This window comes from Euwallacea fornicatus, chromosome 35 (genome assembly GCF_040115645.1).
Source record: "Euwallacea fornicatus isolate EFF26 chromosome 35, ASM4011564v1, whole genome shotgun sequence".
Lineage (NCBI taxonomy): Eukaryota > Metazoa > Arthropoda > Insecta > Coleoptera > Curculionidae > Euwallacea > Euwallacea fornicatus.
In genome coordinates this window covers 475,607-494,712 of record NC_089575.1, presented here as the reverse complement: position 1 = coordinate 494,712, position 19,106 = coordinate 475,607, and the positions used below count along the sequence as shown (strand labels likewise).

Genomic DNA, 19,106 nt, shown 5'->3' with positions numbered 1-19,106 from the left:
AAAAATTAAAGTTACCTACTTGAGACACTGATTTCAGAAATAACTCAAGTTGACTTTTTATAATTAGAGTTATGTGTACAGGTTGCATAAAATTCTCTGAGCATTGCAGACTATGTCTGAGATTATTGATATTACAGACATACAGTTTTTACTAAACTTTATGACAAATATTCTTATCATAATCCATTTTTTACTATTTCAACACCTTGAATTCTAGTATATATTGTTAGGTAGGTACTCATTTATTAAAAACATACTGTATTAATTACATTATTACTCTTACATCCTACTAAAGCCTTTTAATATTTTTGAGCAGACAAAATAAATACTAACCCATAAATCTATTCATGAATTATAATCTTCAGTATACACTCTTCCTTTGGCTTTCTTGGTGCCAACTATCGTTATCGCTCATATTCTGTATGTGCCGTTTATAATAATTAGCATTGTTCTTTCTTAAAGTTTCCGCAACAAACGTCTTAATATTTCTCTGTTTGACGCTTATAAGAGAGGGCTTTAGGCTCTCATTATATTTTAACTGTTTTTTTCTTTGTATCCATCTGAATGTCATCAAAATGGTCACAAAGACTATCATTGACAGGACTATTATGGCCAAACTAGCTACTATTGCAGATTTAACACCTGGGGAGATGTTTATTAGTCTACGAGGCGGTTCATCAACTGCATTCAACTCTTCATTTGAAGCTGAAGAATACAATGTCTGATCGATTTCTTCCAATATCTTCAAATTTTCTTGAGTTAATATATCAGTTGGTTCTAATTTTACAATATCTTTTTTTGACATTTGTTCGGCTTTAGGTTGATTTTGGTTGTTGAAGAGTTCGGGATAAAACTGCTGCCAAGGAAAATATTGATCGTTCTTTTCGTTTTCTGAAGAATTGGTAGGCATCTTCAAATCATGAAAACTATGCTCCAAAGTTTTTTCGGTAACGTTGTCTTCAATGACCAATTCTTTAGGACGCCTCACCAAAAGTGGAAAATTCGTAAATACTTCCGAGCTAACTTTTCCTTCAAGGGGTTCCTCTACAGGTTCAGGCTCTCTAGTGTTGTTGTGAAATATATCGGCCAAGTGCAATTGACTAGAGCCTCGTTCTCTTTGTGCAATCAATTCTTCAATGGTCATATTTCTTTGTTCCAGGATTCTGGATAGTCTTGCCCTGCCTCGTGGGTCTTTTAGAAGTTGCAGTATTTCTTCCTTTGCAGTATGCAATGTAAGTTTTGTGGTTTCTTGATTTGTTGTAGCCGTTGTAGTAGTTGGCGTCGTCGATGAAACCGTAGTTAACGTTATTTTGGCAGGAATGTTTTCTAAATTATCCAGGTCAATCATCATGTGTAGTGGCCCATCAGTGACCTGTAAGTGAATATTCTGTTAGGAAGTAAACTTTAAACTAAATATTAACTTACCTTATCTTCAAAAACATTTGTGGATTCAGGGAAACCTATGACCTCTTTAATATTAATTTTGATAGGTTTCAACGGGGCATCATTTTGTTTTGGATAGTTTTCTTCTTCCATCAGAATAGTTTCCATAGTTGTTGTGGGTTTAGCAGGGGTCGTTAATTTTTTGGTTGTAATTTTCATGAGTTTTGCACTAGTCAATGGTAGTCGTTTGCTGGTTGAGGTTTTGGGAACTTTTGACGTTGTCGTGGAGCTGGTTTTTACGTTTTCAGTTGCCTTCATTTCGTTCGGAACCATTTCTATGGTTAGATTAGTGTCTCTAAATGTACTTTCGTTGATACTAGCTGTTACAGTTGGTGGTATGCTCGTGGAAATAAACGGTTTATTTTCGGTGGTTGGTTCAATGATCACTCTGTTCCTAGAATATATATAAATCGATCAGATATACTGTGCTTCATGTAGCCTGTAATCATAAAATCCTATTCTCTGAGTAGATAGAGAAAAACTCATTTGGATACTCAATAAACAATAAATCATTCATAAAAATTTCATAATTAGGGTTCATATTGGCGATTCAAATTTCGTTTTTCGAAGTTTAATGAAGTAGTCATATTTGACGATTCAAAATGTTAGTGAATGAGACCCAACAATTTGTGATTGTGAATTATGTTGTCTTTACCACCTCACATCAATTCGAATGTAAAACCGTTGCTAAAACTTGTATACCGCAATAACAATTGAGATATGAAGAAAGATAAACACATACCTAGCAATGTCAGCAAATTTTCCATTTTGTGGATAACTCTGCAGCAAATTTAACCTCTTCCTTTGGGCCTCCATCATTTCTTTGCTGCTCAATGAATCGGATGTTTCGTATTTTCTATTAATATTTACTTTGCCTAACGCCACAGAGGGAAGCACTCTCTTATACTTAAAAATTTCTAGAGTTTTCTGAGTTGTAGACGTAATTGGATACACTACAGTAGTCTGCTCAGGAGATTTTGTAGTGAGTGCTTTAATAGCTTTCTCGTTTCCCATTAACAATTCTGCTAAAGTAACGTTCTTTTTCTGTAGAATTTCACTTAGACTGAGACCCCCGTTTTGTTTTAGAATTTCCTTGAGATTTTGAGGTTTTTTAGTTATTAAAACATTTTCGTGTGCATTTTCTCTATCCGACTGTAGCTCAGGCGTTTCTGCAGGACCGAACTGAATTGAGGCGCTAATGGGACTAAAATTGGAGTCTTCACTCGTCATTATTTCGATGTTTTCTTTTTGACTTTGATAGGCAGGAGTAACCTAAGTAAAAGATTGTTTCCCATATTCCAAAGGTTGTAATAATTGCTACTTACTTTTCTGCGAACGTAAGGTCTTACGCTTTCTTCAAGTAGTTCCTCCCAAGGACCACTATCGTGATTAATTCCATGTTTAACTTTATTAAAAAAAAACTAATTTTTGGTATGTTATTACAATTAAATAGTGGTTGAAAGCATACCTTGTTGTTCGGTACTTTTTTGACTAGTAGTGTCAGCATTTTGGTCCAAATAGCTGACCACAGGCGGTCGTCTCTTTCTTTTACGCAGCCGCCTTCGCTTGATTAAACCTGCCCCTTGGTTATCTGTTGAGCCTCGAGGGATCCAGCCCGAGGTCCCGTCAGGGATGGCATGAATTGCATGCCAGCTCTGAAAGTTAAATAACCCCATTCATGATTTTTATATAATTTCAAATGAGATTTCTATTATTGCTACTACATTGCTACTTATCTATTCGATTAAACACAAGAAGTAATACATAAGGTGATTATATGCCTTAGATTCTTAGGTTGTTAATTAAGTGTGATAAAATCAAGACAGATGGTCATTCAATATTGTTATTACCCCATATAAATTCAAAGAACTATACTGGTTTTTTAGTCGGCTAGGGATAAAGATTTATCGATCCAATTAATATTGCCGATATTTCCTTACACACCTGTATAGTTTTAAATGTGAAATGTTCTGAACTGGCCCGTTACAGAAATAATTTCTGGTTGCGTTTATACTGTTTTGGTTTTGCATATTGTTTGAGTTTTACAGGGTTTATATGGCATGTGACAATCGAGAATGCTGGAAGTAATAGACGGTTTTCGGTGCAGCAGCAGCATTAACATACTTGCTAACTAACAGGTCATTAAATAGTTTTCGTCTCACGTGCTATCGGTTTCAGCAGCGTTTAACGAAAAACATGTTTATATTAGCTCGTTATATTTATTAATGTAATATTATTTGATATTGACAGAGTTCGACAATAGCTGAACCTCTATCCTCCCCCAACAGTTAAATTCAGCAACTAATGCTGTCCCCAATGCATAGGTACGAGAACGCTTGTATTTCATGGTAAACACACGATTTCGATAAGTTGAAATAACATACGTATACGTTTAGGATCCCGTAATCTGAAAAAAGGACCATTTCGACGAGTGAAACTCATTGTCACTTACAGAGTCATTTTTTTAGGGACATATAGCGACTTAGTATTGGGTACTTGATGGGCGGTTCCGTATTATTTATTATTTTTTTAAAACCACTAGTTATTTGGAATTCCGAAACTGTTGGTTCGAATATTCCTAACTGTCAAAAAGACAACTACCTGAATAGAATTTGTGGTTACTTATTTTTATTAGATATATACGTATGTGAAATATCACGTTGCCTTTACAGATTTGACACCTTGCCCCCTGTATAATATGACAAGCATTCCATGCTATTCTAGCTGTATTTCTATTCTTACAAGGTAGTGATTGAATTATTGAAAGATCATGATTTCTTACTCCGTGGTTACAAGAATTTTGAAAAATGATTGGTTTTTAGTACCGATTATAGACAGGGTGTTTCGGAAAGGAGATCCGCTACTCACAGCTTTTCACACGAAACCCAAGTGAAAAGATATTAGAAACGACAGAATTTACGTTGAACAAGAAATTCGATTTTCTAAAAATTAGCGTTCATTGTTGTACCGCATAGAAAGCTTGATATTGTAAGGGAGCACAGCTCCAGGACGAAGAAAGATGCAACCGACAGTCAATGTGATTTTTTAGATTGTTAACATTATTTTTAATGATTGCATTGTTTACAATTTTCGTCTTAAATAAGTTAAATATATTAATAAATGCCATATTAAGGTTTTACTTAGGCACCGTTATTCGTTTTCACTTTTGCGACGTAAACAACCACAAATAAGGTGAAATTTTTTTCTTTATATTTATGTGGAGCGATTTGTATAATTATTAGATTTATTATATACCATTTACGGTTGAATTTTACTTCCTCAATAGCTTGTTCTTTTAGCGCGGGCACTTGAATTAACTTGTTAAATTAATTACCTATCTGCACTCAAGTTTCGACAAATTGAAAACTTAAGCGAAACATTAATTAGCCACGTCATAACTGAGTCGTAATTTTGTCCAACTTTTTTTTAACGAACCCAAAATTTTTACTCATCTAATTTCATGTAGATTTCTGCAAGGACACTTTTTGCTTGCCACGATATTGGATAGTATACTTCGATGTGTCACATACAGTAATAGAGGACACTATCCGGCCAAACTGGTTTGGTGTAATAAGGCCTGATTGATCAACGTTTTTCTTGGTCAAGTGAAAAGTGGTTTATGGTTTATGCAGTTTCTTAGCTCTCTAGTTTCGCCTTAGGTTTTTCCGATAATTTTGTCTCGTTGCGGTATTCACGGAGAAGTAGATTGGGACAAGAGGCAAGTTGCCGGAAATAAAGCTGATTAGCACAAATGTAGCTTGTTAAAATGGCATATCCATTATTGCAACGTAATGGTAGATTATTGTGGGGTCTATAGCGCTGTACCGGAGAGGAATTTTGCAGCGAAATACACAAATAACTAATTGGGGATTGAATATTTATTTTTTTAGAATGTTAATTGGGGGCATTCACCACGCTCGTGGAGTTTCCAAACCTGCATTGGGTACTTATTAGTTGTTATCAAGCGGGGGGCTATGCACTTAACTTTGAAACTATTGCATAAGCGAGCAATGCTTTAAAACGCAGCTGCAACATTTCTACGTTCTTTTGCAATTACCTATAAAAGTGGGTTTATAATGATGAGACATCTTACTCTCAATGTCTCGGTGGTCGAAAGTTCAGGCTCGAGAAATTTCGCGTTGGGTTGTCTTGCAGGCACATTTCCCATACAAATTAGTAGTACGTCCTTTCGTCAAGTATTCTTAATTCAGCTTCCTTACATTTATTTCATTACATATTGTTTATGTACTTTAATGTGTAATTTATTTACAGGTTTTTGGCTCTTTTTTTAGGTAGTTCCGTGTTTGCTCTGTTTTTATCGCGTGTGTGCCATAAAAGCTCTCATCAAAGCCCAATGATTTCTCGTTGTAGAAAAATGAATTACCGTTTCTAATAGTAGTTACTGGATTTTGGACACTGGAAGCGTGTCAAACACAAAATGTTGTAACTGACACGTATATTTATTAATGAGTTAGTAATTGCCGTCACAGATAAATGTGTTCGTTAAATAACCATTATATTGGTAAAAAAGTTGTACGTTTTTCAACGTAAAATTGCATGTCGCTCTAAAGAAAAAATTATATTTTGAGGAATATTATTTATCAAGATCAGTTTACTAAATGTCTAAACTCTGAAATATCTGCTCATTTTCACTTTTTTCTGGATATCTCAGGTAGTCTTGACAATTTAATTTCACGTGAAAGCGGCAATGAATCCTGCATGTGCATAATTCTGGCCAACTTAACTCATTTAACCGAAAGCGTTTCTTTATCAATAAGCAAGTTGTGCATAAAACGAGATGAATTATGGCCACTGATGTATAACTGATTTCATTGATTTCTAAGTGAAATTGACAGTGCATTAAATTCACTTGAAAGAAACGGAAAATCGGAGCGTCTTTTGATAACATAGAAACTGTAGCTTAACGCGTCGTTTATTGTAACTTCTAGGACAATTTCTGCAGAATTGATACATAATTTTACTTCATTATTGGCCCTAATGCAAATGTTGAATCCCATACCTCTGACATATATTTTCCTTCCCTGTTTTCGTTATCTTCTTTCGATTGTACGGCCGCATCTTGACCCGCAACAGTATCTTCACACAACACAATAGAACAGCAAAATATTGAAATTGCCACCAGCACTGTAACCAACTTATTTACACCTATAAACTTCATAATAAAATTCGATTTCTTTTAAAAGTTCATAAATTGTCGCATAATTTTTCACCCATAAACTAGCTCAAACCTTTGGTATTTATTTTGAATTCGCACATTTTGCAATGACAAAACGATGCTTTTCAACGAAGCTCAAATCGGGCATTAATTCAATTTCAGTGCACAACTTAAGCCGATCACATCGATCTAGCGGTACCGTGTGTAACCCTACAGATTGATGAACAAGTACTGCATGTGTGGTGAGTCGCGTATTGCGGACCATGTGCTCTCGGAGTACTCCTTTCTATAAGGATAATGTGTTCATTGTTGGGGGGATCTCAATGGTTTCGCAGACTCCTGAATTTCTGAGATTTAGAGTAGACAACATTAAAACAATGTAGGTTTCAGGCCAGGGCTCCTATGAGCCGTGTAAACACGCGTGTGAAGTGGTAGTAGACGCGCAAAGCAAAGGCTTTTTTCTTTAGGAACATTACTGGTATTTTGCTTCCTTGGTTTCTTCTTAAAACGCGGTTGACCAAGCTGTTTGGGTTACACGAAAGCACCGTTTCATGTAACCTGTATTGATGTTGATCAAAACTTTCAGATACTGAATAGCTTCAGTTAGATTAATGAATTCCATCTGAATATTTGTTTTACTTATACATCTATTAACTAACGTCGATTTATTACCGTACATTACAGCGCTGTTCGCAGCTAACGATTACCTTGATTAGTTGTCATTACATTGTCAGGCACCACAATGCACATTTTTACAACAAAGCTCCCAACTAATTTATCAATGTGGCATCTAAGTCTTATAACGCAACTTAATTAGCATGGAGGTATTGGTCTCATTGATGTAAATCTGGCGTCTCACGTGTATTTCTTAACGCACAACGCAGGATTTTACGTGGTCAGTTTTAACCCCACGTTAAGCTCTGTTCTGTTACGATAAAAGCTAGAAAACTTGGTGCAAGATTTGAAGCTTTATTCTTACGCTAATTTACAGGGTGTAACATAAGTGATGACTTTAATTTTAATGAGTGATTCCTTGTCATATTTTAAGCAAAAATGTTCATATAAACATATGTCCCAACTTGCATCACTTTCGAGATACAGGGTGTTAAAGTTGAAAAAATAAATTGCGTTTTCTTTAATAGTTTTCGACTGCTTCGAAATAATTTCATGAAATTTCGTATACAGGGGTTTATTGGGATAAAAAATTCAAATTTATAGTCGATTTAGCTGTATTTTCTAGAGGGCGCCACCAGCAACGATTTCGACCCCCTGAAACCGTTGCAACTTTTTTGTGCTACCCTGTGTGCCATTTTGAAATAGGAAAATCGATTGTCTCATCTTTTGTGCTTAAAAAAGGTATACTTTATTGAAGTCGCTACGAGCAATGATTTATGAGAAAAATGCATTTAAAGTTGATGATGATTTTCAACTGACAGTATCTTGTAAATTTTAATGGGAAAAATTATCGGAATTTCCTTATCACAGGATTTTTTTATTCCACAAAAAAAAACTTGTTTTCATTTTAAATCTTAAAAATACCAATAAGAATTTCTTAGATGTCCTAAACCTTTTATTCATTTTCACAAAAATTAAGCGAGTTGCAAAAAGAAGTCAAAGGACAAGAAAGTTGTATTTTTAATAATTAAAAATTGCATTATAACAATTATTGTTTAATTTGGTAAGGCAGAAAAGCTATTTTGACCCTCCGAAAATGTGCACGCATCATCAACTTTAAATGTATTTTTCTCATAAATCGTTGCTCGTAGCGACTTCAATAAAGTATACCTTTTTTAAGCACAAAAGATGAGACAATCGATTTTCCTATTTCAAAATGGCACACAGGGTAGCACAAAAAAGTTGCAACGGTTTCAGGGGGTCGAAATCGTTGCTGGTGGCGCCCTCTAGAAAATACAGCTAAATCGACTATAAATTTGAATTTTTTATCCCAATAAACCCCTGTATACGAAATTTCATGAAATTATTTCGAAGCAGTCGAAAACTATTAAAGAAAACGCAATTTATTTTTTCAACTTTAACACCCTGTATCTCGAAAGTGATGCAAGTTAGGACATATGTTTACATGAACATTTTTGCTTAAAATATGACAAGGAATCGCTCCTTAAAATTAAAGTCATCACTTATGTTACACCCTGTATTTCATTAGATCAGGTTAGAGTTGTTTAATTAGGTCGAAAAAAGCTCGTAAAAGTATCTAAAACGCATTCAGCTGTGGTACTGCTTAGATACAAATTGAGTTCATTTCTCACTATTAATTCAAAACGTAGATACTTATCTAAATGCTGATAGTGATACTTGCGACGCAAAGCGGAGTTCGATCAGTAATTGACTGGCAAAGTTATAGATGCACTTGAGGTACATACAGGGCGTGTCTAAAAGGTGCGGAAAAAATGCTACGACAAATTCCTGAAGCTAAAATACGATGATCTAACCCAACTCACCCCAGTCTAAAAGTGGATTATTTCGGAGATACAGAGTGTCACAAGTTCAATTTGGTTTCAGTTTTTCATAAATATATTTTTTTAATAACTGGTGTATTATCACCATATTCGGCTAGGGGGGTTTTTGGGGTGACAAATTGAAATCTGCTTTCATTTTTATAGTAAAACCTAGGGGACGCCACTTGCAGTACTTTGCACACATTTAAAACGAAATCACTCTTTTGAGCCACACTGTATTTTACCTCTAAATAAAATTTCTTGTTCTCCAACGTCTTTTACCTAAAAAGGGTACACCTGGTAAGGGTTGATTTGAGCAACCGTTTGTGAGATATCTGGATTTACAAATGTTTAATTATTATTAGTTTTGATGAGAATGAGATTAATTATGGTCAATCTTTTGGTAGATGAAATTCTTGAAAGGCCTTTGATTGTGAGCGGTGTTGCCGATGTTTTTGGTACATAATTGAATTTTTGACTCTGTATCTCCGAAATTATCCACTTTGGGACTGAGGTAAGTTGGGTTCGATCATCATATTTTAGCCTCAGGAATTTGTGGTAGCATTTTTTCCGCACCTTTTAGAGACACCCTGTATATTGTAAAAGAAAACTACCGCAGGATGGGCAAAAAGACCGTCTTTTTTTGTTGGAAAATTTCTTCAATGCACAGTTTTTAGAAGAAAGTCTTGGGACATTCTCGAGTCCGACAGTAGACAGAGGAATATGTATAATACAATAGATTGAGACGTGTGCCGGATTTTTAAAATTTTCGATATTATTCCCATTCCTCCACACTTATCGTTTTATCGCAAGTATCGACTTTTTTCAACATTTCAGTTGGATGTCCACTCTAAGCAAGACCTATATTCTCGATCTCTTAATGAGTATGCCTATGTCGATAGTTTCAATTCAGAATGAGTTGAAGCGTGTTCAAAAAATAGAGTAAAAGTGTTAATACTGTAAATGTTTAAAATGTCAAGTAAATCCCAAAATAATTTAAAATGAGCTTGAATCGAGCTGTTCCTTGTCACGATATGAACGCTTCAACCCCATTTAAACTGCAAAACTAAATTTAAGATCATGGCAACTCGAACTAACTTAATTGTTTTAGCTCATTAGAGCCCATTCAACGATGCTATCCCAAGTTTCAGTTGAAATGATTGAGTTCTTAAATTTTTTAATAAATCTGGCAACTCTGTGTCTCTCCAACCAGAAATCAATATATACCATATCCCACTATCGTATATTTACCTAATATGAGTTTTTAGCTTTTGTCATAGTGACATCGCTCACCAGACTTTTAAAAATCACCTGTTCCCTATACAGGGTGTCTCACAAATATGGGCCTTTATCGGTATCTGGAAAAGCATGACTAGGAAAAAGTTGAAATTTGGACATCAGATAAAAGTGGAGCTGTTTTATTGATTAAAACTATTTTCATGAAAATGCCACATTCGGTCGTGCCGGAAATAAATGTCAACTCGCTTATTTTAAATGGAACACTCTGTATATTATATCAAATTTCGATTCTGCGGAATATCATAAATATTTTCCATGTATAATGCTCTATATCTAAATTATCCAGTTTTCGAGATATTTAAAATTTTGCAGTCACAACTATTAATGTATTTTCTAATAATTCGCAAGTGGCGAAGCATTTTACAATGAAGTTTTGCGCCGTTGCACAAAATGCTTTAGTGCTCTTGGATTGGTGAATTAAATCGTGTCTTTTCATACAGGGTGTTCAAAAAGGTAGTCAAAAATTATCGTTCAAAAATTGTAAAACATTTTCATTTTTTGAAATTGGAACGCCGTATTTTTGGAAACGAATACATAGTTAACACCAGAAATGAGTATTACTTTCAGTGTTCAGTGGCCTGATTTAAGTAATGCCTTCGTTCTTCCTGGATATAAAATATCAAAAATATAACATGTTTGGGTTAATAATTTTTTACATTGGCCATAAATAATAAACAGATGGAGATAATCTTCGTTTGTGTAATTTACGGGTGCCACCATTGAAACTTGAACATTGAAAAGCTGTTTTTTTTTTAAATAAAATGAAAGCGGTTAAGTTTAAGTATAGATGATTAAATTGAAAGTAGTGCTTATTTTTGGTGTTAAATGTGTATTCGTTGAGAAATACGGGGTTCCAATTTCAAAAGTTTTCACAATCTTTGAATGACAATTTTGAGCTATCTTTGTGAACAGCATGTACAGTCACTCAAAAAAGTATTCATACAGCCGGAAAAAAATTCTGTAAACCGTAACTTTTGACTGATTTTGTTCAAATTTTGTATAATTAAAATTCAAACCGAAACTCAATTTGCGTAATTGAGCGACTTTTGAAAATTTAACTTTTAGAGTGCTTTCCAGCGTTTAAAAAAACTCCGTTTTGAAAACTTCTTGTGCAGTGGAAATTTTTCAATGTGGTTTTAACATTCTTGTAGAGAGGATTTTTCTTCATATATCCTGAAAATTTGATCAAAATCGAACCGCAAATAAGAGAGTTGCAGCTTTTTAAAGTCGTCAAAAATGTCAAAGTTTCGTCATTTTTCGCGAAAATCGTCACTCTTTGGCGTTTTTGAAAGGCTGCAACTTCCTTATTTGTTGTTCGATTTTGATCAAATTTTCAGGATATATGAAGAAAAATCCTCTTTATAAGAATGTTAAAACCACATTGAAAAATTTCCACCGCACAAGAAGTTTTCAAAACGGAGTTTTTTTTAAACGCTGGAAAGCACTCTAAAAGTTAAATTTTCAAAAGTTGTTCAATTACGCAATTTGAGTTTCGGTTTGAATTTTAATTATACAAAATTTGAACAAAATCAGTCAAAAGTTACGGTTTACAGAATTTTTTTCCGGCTGTATGAATACTTTTTTGAGTGACTGTATATAAACGCATGATTTAACTTGTTGAGCAAAGTGCATTAATGCAGTTTATACAACAGTGCGTAATTTCCTTGCAAAATATTTAGCCATTTGTGAATTATTAGATACTAATGGCTGTAACTGTAATTTTAATTTGGAAAATTTTAAATATCTCGAAAACCGTAAAATTTTGTTAAAGAACATTATATACGAAAAATGTTCATAATGTCGTGCAGAATAGAAATTCGATATAATATACAGAGTATTCCATTTAAAAATAGCGAGTTGATATTCATTTCCTGTATAATCAGAAGTGGTATATTCATGGAAATATTTTTAATCAACGGATTACCTTCGCTTTAGTATGATATCTAAATTTCAATCTTTTTCCTAGTCCTAGTTTTTAGGTTGCCGATAAAGGCATATATTCGTGGGAAACTCTATTAACCTCCTAGTTTACCTCAAATTATGGAACAAGTTTTTGAAAACACCTCACAGTAAAATAAGATGGATGGATTCACGGCCCATTAAATTCCAAAATTGAGAAATGAAAATGGAAGGAAACGAAAAGAATTTAGAAAATTTTTTATCCATCACTAATCAATTCATTGACGATAATCTATTAGGGATAGCTTAATCAATATCTAGCATTTTCTTTCCCGCGTTCCTCCATTTGGCCTGCTCTCAGGTCTTAGATTACTTATGAATCGGTGGCCATATGTGTATCTGCTGAATGCACTCATTATGAAAGTGGGTATTAAAAGGTGATTAGACTGTCTATCAGACCGAAATGTTGAAAAATGTCGGTATTTCCAATAAAACGAAATTTCCATAAACCCAGGTATAATGCGAAAACCGCCACACAAGCAATGTGAAATGTTTGAAGCTAACATATGCTGCATACAGAATAATGATGTTAGAATTTTTTTTTTAATGAAAAAAAGCATTTCTATTTGCGTTATGTGCTCATGGGCCTTCAAGTGTCTCTTCAAAATTTCGAATTTCAAATTTCGTTCTAAAATACGCCCGGTATATTTTCCTATGTCAACACTTATGCATACATAAGCAAATTTTGATTATTCCGAACTAAATAGCAGATATGTATACTACCGCGCAAAAGTACTTGGGCACCTAATGTTTTATAAGATTTAACACCAAAATTGATGAAAAAAGTATAATTTTTTATCCCTCGATCTTGGATAAATGTTTAATTAGCTCAAAGCATATTAGAAAAATGGACAAATACTGTGTATATTTAAATGGACGATTTGTCTATATACTATATGTCCTTCACGCGATTGAATAATTGCAGTACATAACCGAGGCTTCTTCGCTACGATTTTTTTTTCCAGGTTTAATTTCGTCTCAAGCTGTTTTTCAATTATCGAACGAGTCATTAGTTAATGTGGAGGTCGATTGTCGGACTTTTCTGTTCAATTCATCTCACAATAATTCAATTGGATTTAAATCCGGACTCTGAGGAGGCCAAACCATTAATTTAACAATACAAACCATTTCTAAATTGTGTAAATATTTGTTGAATAATTTAGATGCGTCTTTCGGGGCACTGTCTTGCCGTAACACAAAGCTCTGATCCAACAGCGTTACTCCGGAAGCTATTGCATGAGTTTCTAAAATGTCGCGATATCTTTCTTTTCTCGAAATTCCTTCGATTCTCACGGTGCCACCCACAACTATGCTAGCAAAACAACCCCAAACCATCATTGAACCACCTTGCTTAACAGTACGCAGAAGGTACTCGGGTCTTGCACATTCACCCGCTACTCTACCAACAAACTTGGTGAACTGAAAATTCAAAATTTCGACTCGTGGGTCCATAGCACTTTGTCTCAATCTTCCATCGTTCAATGTTGGTATTCCCGGGCCCATCGCAGTGGTTTTTGTGTATTCTGATTGCACAAGAATGGTTTTGTCGTAGTTTCATGTCCTTGAAGAGCATACTCCTTTGGTCTACGTGGTACCTACGTTTACGTTTAAAAGTGCTAATTAGCTTTGACAGCTTAACATCCGTTTTTGCAGTAATTTCTGGAGCTGTTTTAGTTCCATTTCTCTTAGTAATCAATGCGATTGCACGATGATCTGCAGATGTAATCGCTCTTGGTCTTCCCCTCGGTTCCTTGTTTAAAAAACCATAAGTTTTTTTTTTTTTTTGCAGTACTGTCAACTGTGGAGTGAACTAAGTGCAATTCTCTGGCAATTCGCCGGTTGCTTTTGCAACTCTTGTGGTGAGCCACTGTCGGCGCATGCGTTTCAACGCCCACTTCTCCCCTTTTAGGCGGGATTTTTAATTTTTTAGCATCTTATTTTATGCACAACCTTATCCCTGTGAAATCGTAAGCATACTAACTTTCATTTCGATTTGTTATACCAAATCGTTAACAACGCAAAATTACTACCACCAGGTGGAATGACAATAACAAAAACGAACCCAAATTTTCCCTCCGAGTGATTTAAGTTGTCGCTACACCTGCGTTCTTTGAATGTGCCATAAAGGTTTTATTTTAATTTACGGTTTCCTAGATAGTAATGTCTTCAGACTAATATTAATTGCTATATTTTCGTGCAAAAATACTATACCGGAGATAAATAATTAAATTTATTCAAAGGGTATGTTCACTCAATCTTTTTGTTTAAACAATACGACAAAATAAGGATGCCCAAGAAGCTTCGGGCAGTAGTCTACATGTTGCTACATGCCATATGGCACTTGCTAATGAACACCCAAATAAAACCAATTCAGTGCCGGTAAACTGGCTTCGCGCCAATGAGAAGTGCCGGATGTTGAGGAAAGTGCGAATGTCATTAGCTTCGTGCCCATGCAAATTACACCCATTTTATATTAGTAATTAGACGAATTTTTGCGTAAAAGGAAGTTGCTGTGAAAAATACACAATGGAAAAAATAAACTTTCCTTTTTTTCTAAATACTGTCTTATACGGGGCGATTCCGAGATTGGGTAAATTTTTGTCCAGCTCTAAATGGGGCTTCAAAAAGTACGCATTTTCTCCCTGAACTTTTTTTTTTAATTTTTAAAAAATTTTTTTTTTACTATTTTTTTTTTTAATATCAATACTGAAGAAAATACTTAGATATGTATGCACCTTCTGGTTAGAATATATGTGCCTTATTTGGAAAAATGAAACTTCGCTTTTTACGAAATCGCTTGAGATATTCGAAAGTAATGTCATAGGTGTTGATAGCTCGGGGACGCCTAGTTTTCGATAAAATAAAATATTTTCACATCCACCAGTGGAGTTCGTGCCGACAGGTCTCGGTTTATTCGGAAAATAAATGAAATAATTTGATCAGTCCTGAAACAGAGAGTGGCTGTACGTTTTTCGCACCCGTGCAGGATTTACGAACTCAATTTTGGACCATAAAGGTTTTGCTGGTCTTGTTCCGCATTGGATGGCACGAAGGCGACGACATAATACAAGAACTGAATTTTATCCCATTCTACCGATTTGGTATACAGGGTTGCTCATTAGTGCGTCAAAGTGCGATATCTCAATAAATATGAGTTTTGATGAGATTTTTTTTTTTTTTTTTTTTTTTTTTTTAAGGGAAACGTTGGCATAGATACATGTAATAGTGTAAACTTGGGCAGAAAGACCTAACGGTTGATAGCCTATTTCCTAGGAAATAAAGATTGTTGTTATTATTATTATTATTATTATAAGTTTTGGAAGGAAATTTGTCTTAGTCAAGTTTTTGGGGAATAAAAGGCACGTGTTTTTAAATTATTTTCAAATGTACAGGGTCTGTCATAAAAGTGTGGTAGTACCAAATTATGTTTTTTTAAATGGATTTTTTTTAAAGTGAGTTTCGACATTGGACGTCACCGGACATCGCGTAAAATTTGCGTATGGTGACGTAACCGATGCAACTTTTCAAATACAAATTTAGATGTAAAAAAGGGGGAATTTTCAGCAGCTCAGAAACGGTTGGGTTTAGGGACAGGGTAATGTTAACAAAAGTTGTAGGTTTTTGGATTCCGAACACGATGCCGTCGAGAAAAGTAGGGCATTCTATTTGAAATAAGCAGGTTATTGAGGATTGAAGTCATACAACTTCGGAGGCCTACTTCGAGGGTTATGGAAAACTTTTTTTAAACTAAAACGTGTCAAAACGTAGCTCATTATGTCGCCTTGGAGCCTCATAAGATCGATTCCAAAATTCGCAACGGTTAGGAAACAGCATTGATTTGCGTGAGACCTTGCAGCTATCAAAATTTTCGAATTTTAACAAATAACTCGAAGATGGTAAATTTTTTATATAAGACCTATTTCATAAACTAGCCTTAAAATTTGACGATAAATCCGAAAATGGCAAAAAAATTGGGGGGTTCCATTAAAAAAAAACACAATTCGGTACTACCACACTTTTATGACAGACCCTGTACATTTGAAAATAATTTAAAAACACGTGCCTTTTATTCCCCAAATAACTTTACTAAGACAAATTTCCTTCCAAAACTTATATTTACTGAGATATCGCACTTTGACGCACTAATGAGCAACCCTGTATACACGTGCCTGAACTTCGTTGTAACAAGACTGTTGGGAAATTTCATGTTTCAAACCCGTGTTTATTCGTATATAAAAATGACTTGTGTTCGAGATGGAAAGTACAAATTTACATTGCTGAATGGCACGTATTTGCACTAAGTTGCTGCAAGAGATGATGAGCTTTTCAGCATATTAGTCAATTTTAAAAAATCGCCTTCGATTGTTTAATTATAATTTGTTTATCAACTAATGGTCTTTCGTTAGAGACAGTTTTAACGACCATAGTTTACCTTAGCCTAAATGTGGTTGTTTTAAAACCACCCACCGTGTTCGATTTCCTCTGGCGGGTTCGCCAAAAGCAGCAATCACACCGTTAAAAACAAGAGAGTAATCAGCAATCTACGATATTGTTGGTCAATTATACCTTTAAGATTCGTTCAATAATTTTCTCGGATTGATGATTGACAGAGGTATTAAAACGAATAGAGAAAAAGTAATAAATCATTGCTGGAATAGGTCTATTTATATTAAATAATTCGTGATTTATGAGTGTGACACAAAAAAACCTAAATATCAACGTTTTATAGAGAGTTAGGAAAGTATTACCACCGGTATCGTTATGAAGATGCGTTCTAATCTACTGAAATGCGCAATTTTGTCTCAATTTAGCACGCATGTCTCTTAACCCATTAGCGCCCAAATTATTTTGTCGTGAAAAAATGTCCTGCTTTCTTCACGAATTAGTCTTTTAGCATCATATTTGAAAATTCATCTTGAAATGTATCTTTTTTTCAGAGGTTTTTTTAAAAAAAAGTGATCTATATACAGGGTTATTCACGCTATACGGCGCGGAATATTGTGGCTAAAATACGAGGCTTTCAAAAGGTTTCACTTTTGGTCTATATGAGGATCTATTATGGCTACTTTTTAAAATTATTTTCATATTATACAGGGTGTCCGAAAAGCTCTAAAAGTATCAAAGTTGTGTTTTTTTTAAATGGAACCCTCTGTATGTTATTGCATTTTTGGATTCTCCGATCAAAATAAGTGTCTGTTTTAATAAGGTTTACTATACCTAAAACTTAAGGTTTTTTAAATAATTTGAATTTTATCAAAATTTGACCTAATTTTCTTGTTTTAAACACTTAAGAATTATTTAAGTTGTGCAAGTGTAATTTACAGTGTAGCGTAACAATAGATCATATTTTATATCCCAATCATGATAAACTTGCCATCTTATACAGGGTGTGCAAAAATTAAAACCAGTCGAATAAGAACTTTAAGTGACTATAACTTGATTAATTTAAATACAATGTCATATTTTTTTACCTTACCAGGATATGTAATTTTTAATTACCTATTGAATGGTATTAGGGTGTTCATCACTAAGTCTTCGCGTTTTTACAGAATAACACCAAATGGCGCAAAGAACAATGATTTAGCGTATTCTGTAAAAACGCGAAGACTTAGTGATGAACACCCTAATACCATTCAATAGGTAATTAAAAATTACATATCCTGGTAAGGTAAAAAAATATGACATTGTATTTAAATTAATCAAGTTATAGTCACTTAAAGTTCTTATTCGACTGGTTTTAATTTTTGCACACCCTGTATAAGATGGCAAGTTTATCATGATTGGGATATAAAATATGATCTATTGTTACGCTACACTGTAAATTACACTTGCACAACTTAAATAATTCTTAAGTGTTTAAAACAAGAAAATTAGGTCAAATTTTGATAAAATTCAAATTATTTAAAAAACCTTAAGTTTTAGGTATAGTAAACCTTATTAAAACAGACATTTATTTTGATCGGAGAATCCAAAAATGCAATAACATACAGAGGGTTTCATTTAAAATAACACAACTTTGATACTTTTAGAGCTTTAAGGACACCCTGTATAATATGAAAATAATTTTTAAAAGTAGCCATAATAGATCCCCATAGAGCCCAAAAGTGAAACCTTTTGAGAGCCTCGTATTTTAGCCACAATATTCCGCGCCGCATAGCGTGAATAACCCTGTATAGATCACTGGGATGTGCCGTATACTTTTTAATTTTATTTTTGGTTAAATTATTTAGGCGTTAAATTCATAAATTTTATTTTTTACAAAAACTATTTAATAAAAAAAAACAAAAACTAAATAAATTGTAATTACAGTTCTACTTATTGTGCCAATTAGGAAAGCAAAGAGTGCACAAGGTAACGTTACATTTGTCACAAAATGTTAACTGAAGACCATCGTACGAATGCAGTTCTCGCTGCATACTCAACCACCTGCATAAGCTAACCTTATGTCCCAATAAAAATTGTTTTCATAAACTAATTTAATTATTAATTAAAACAAATTTATGTCATAATGATTGTTTATTTTCTGCGATCTATATACAGGGTGTCCAAGCGAACATTGAATATAGGAGATTAACATGGGAAATTGGTTTTTATTTTTTTGCGCCTGTACGGATTATCCAATTGAAAAATTTTTATATGGAGGTCATAGTATGCAAGACCGGCTATCTTTCAGTATTTTTTTCAGTCTTCTAGTTACAGCCGTTTTGGCTCAAAAGTTTTGTTTTGAATTAAATTTAAAATTGCCCGCGAAGATTCTGTCTAGTAAGTGAGAT

General features: G+C 34.1%; 2 protein-coding genes across 3 annotated transcripts in view; one reads left to right on the top strand and one right to left on the bottom strand.

The window, feature by feature from the left end:
* Setd3 (SET domain containing 3) overlaps positions 1–19,106 on the top strand; it is a 32,542-nt gene that overhangs the window by 1,425 nt on the left and 12,011 nt on the right. The gene's annotated exons all lie outside the window — the stretch shown is intronic.
* Positions 232–6,837, bottom strand: LOC136348879 (uncharacterized). Of its 2 annotated transcripts, XM_066300054.1 has the most exons (6): positions 6,464–6,837; positions 2,912–3,098; positions 2,769–2,848; positions 2,186–2,715; positions 1,426–1,837; positions 232–1,372 (listed from the first exon to the last, which is right to left on the bottom strand). In XM_066300054.1, the coding sequence occupies exons 1-6, from the start codon at positions 6,620–6,622 to the stop codon at positions 362–364; spliced, it is 2,379 nt and encodes a 792-aa protein (XP_066156151.1). In that variant the 5' UTR covers positions 6,623–6,837; the 3' UTR covers positions 232–361. The 2 variants fall into 2 exon arrangements, with proteins under 2 accessions (XP_066156151.1, XP_066156152.1); XM_066300055.1 differs by lacking the exon at positions 6,464–6,837 and having other exon boundaries at positions 2,769–2,864; positions 2,927–3,092.

Coding starts and splice junctions, on each gene's coding strand:
- LOC136348879 (XM_066300054.1), bottom strand. CDS start 6,622: ATGAAGTTTATAGGTGTAAATAAGTTGGTTACAGTGCTGGTGGCAATT. Junction 2,716..2,768: donor GACCTTACGTTCGCAGAAAA/GTAAGTAGCAAT, acceptor TCTTTTACTTAG/GTTACTCCTGCCTATCAAAG. Junction 1,838..2,185: donor AAATTTGCTGACATTGCTAG/GTATGTGTTTAT, acceptor TATATATTCTAG/GAACAGAGTGATCATTGAAC.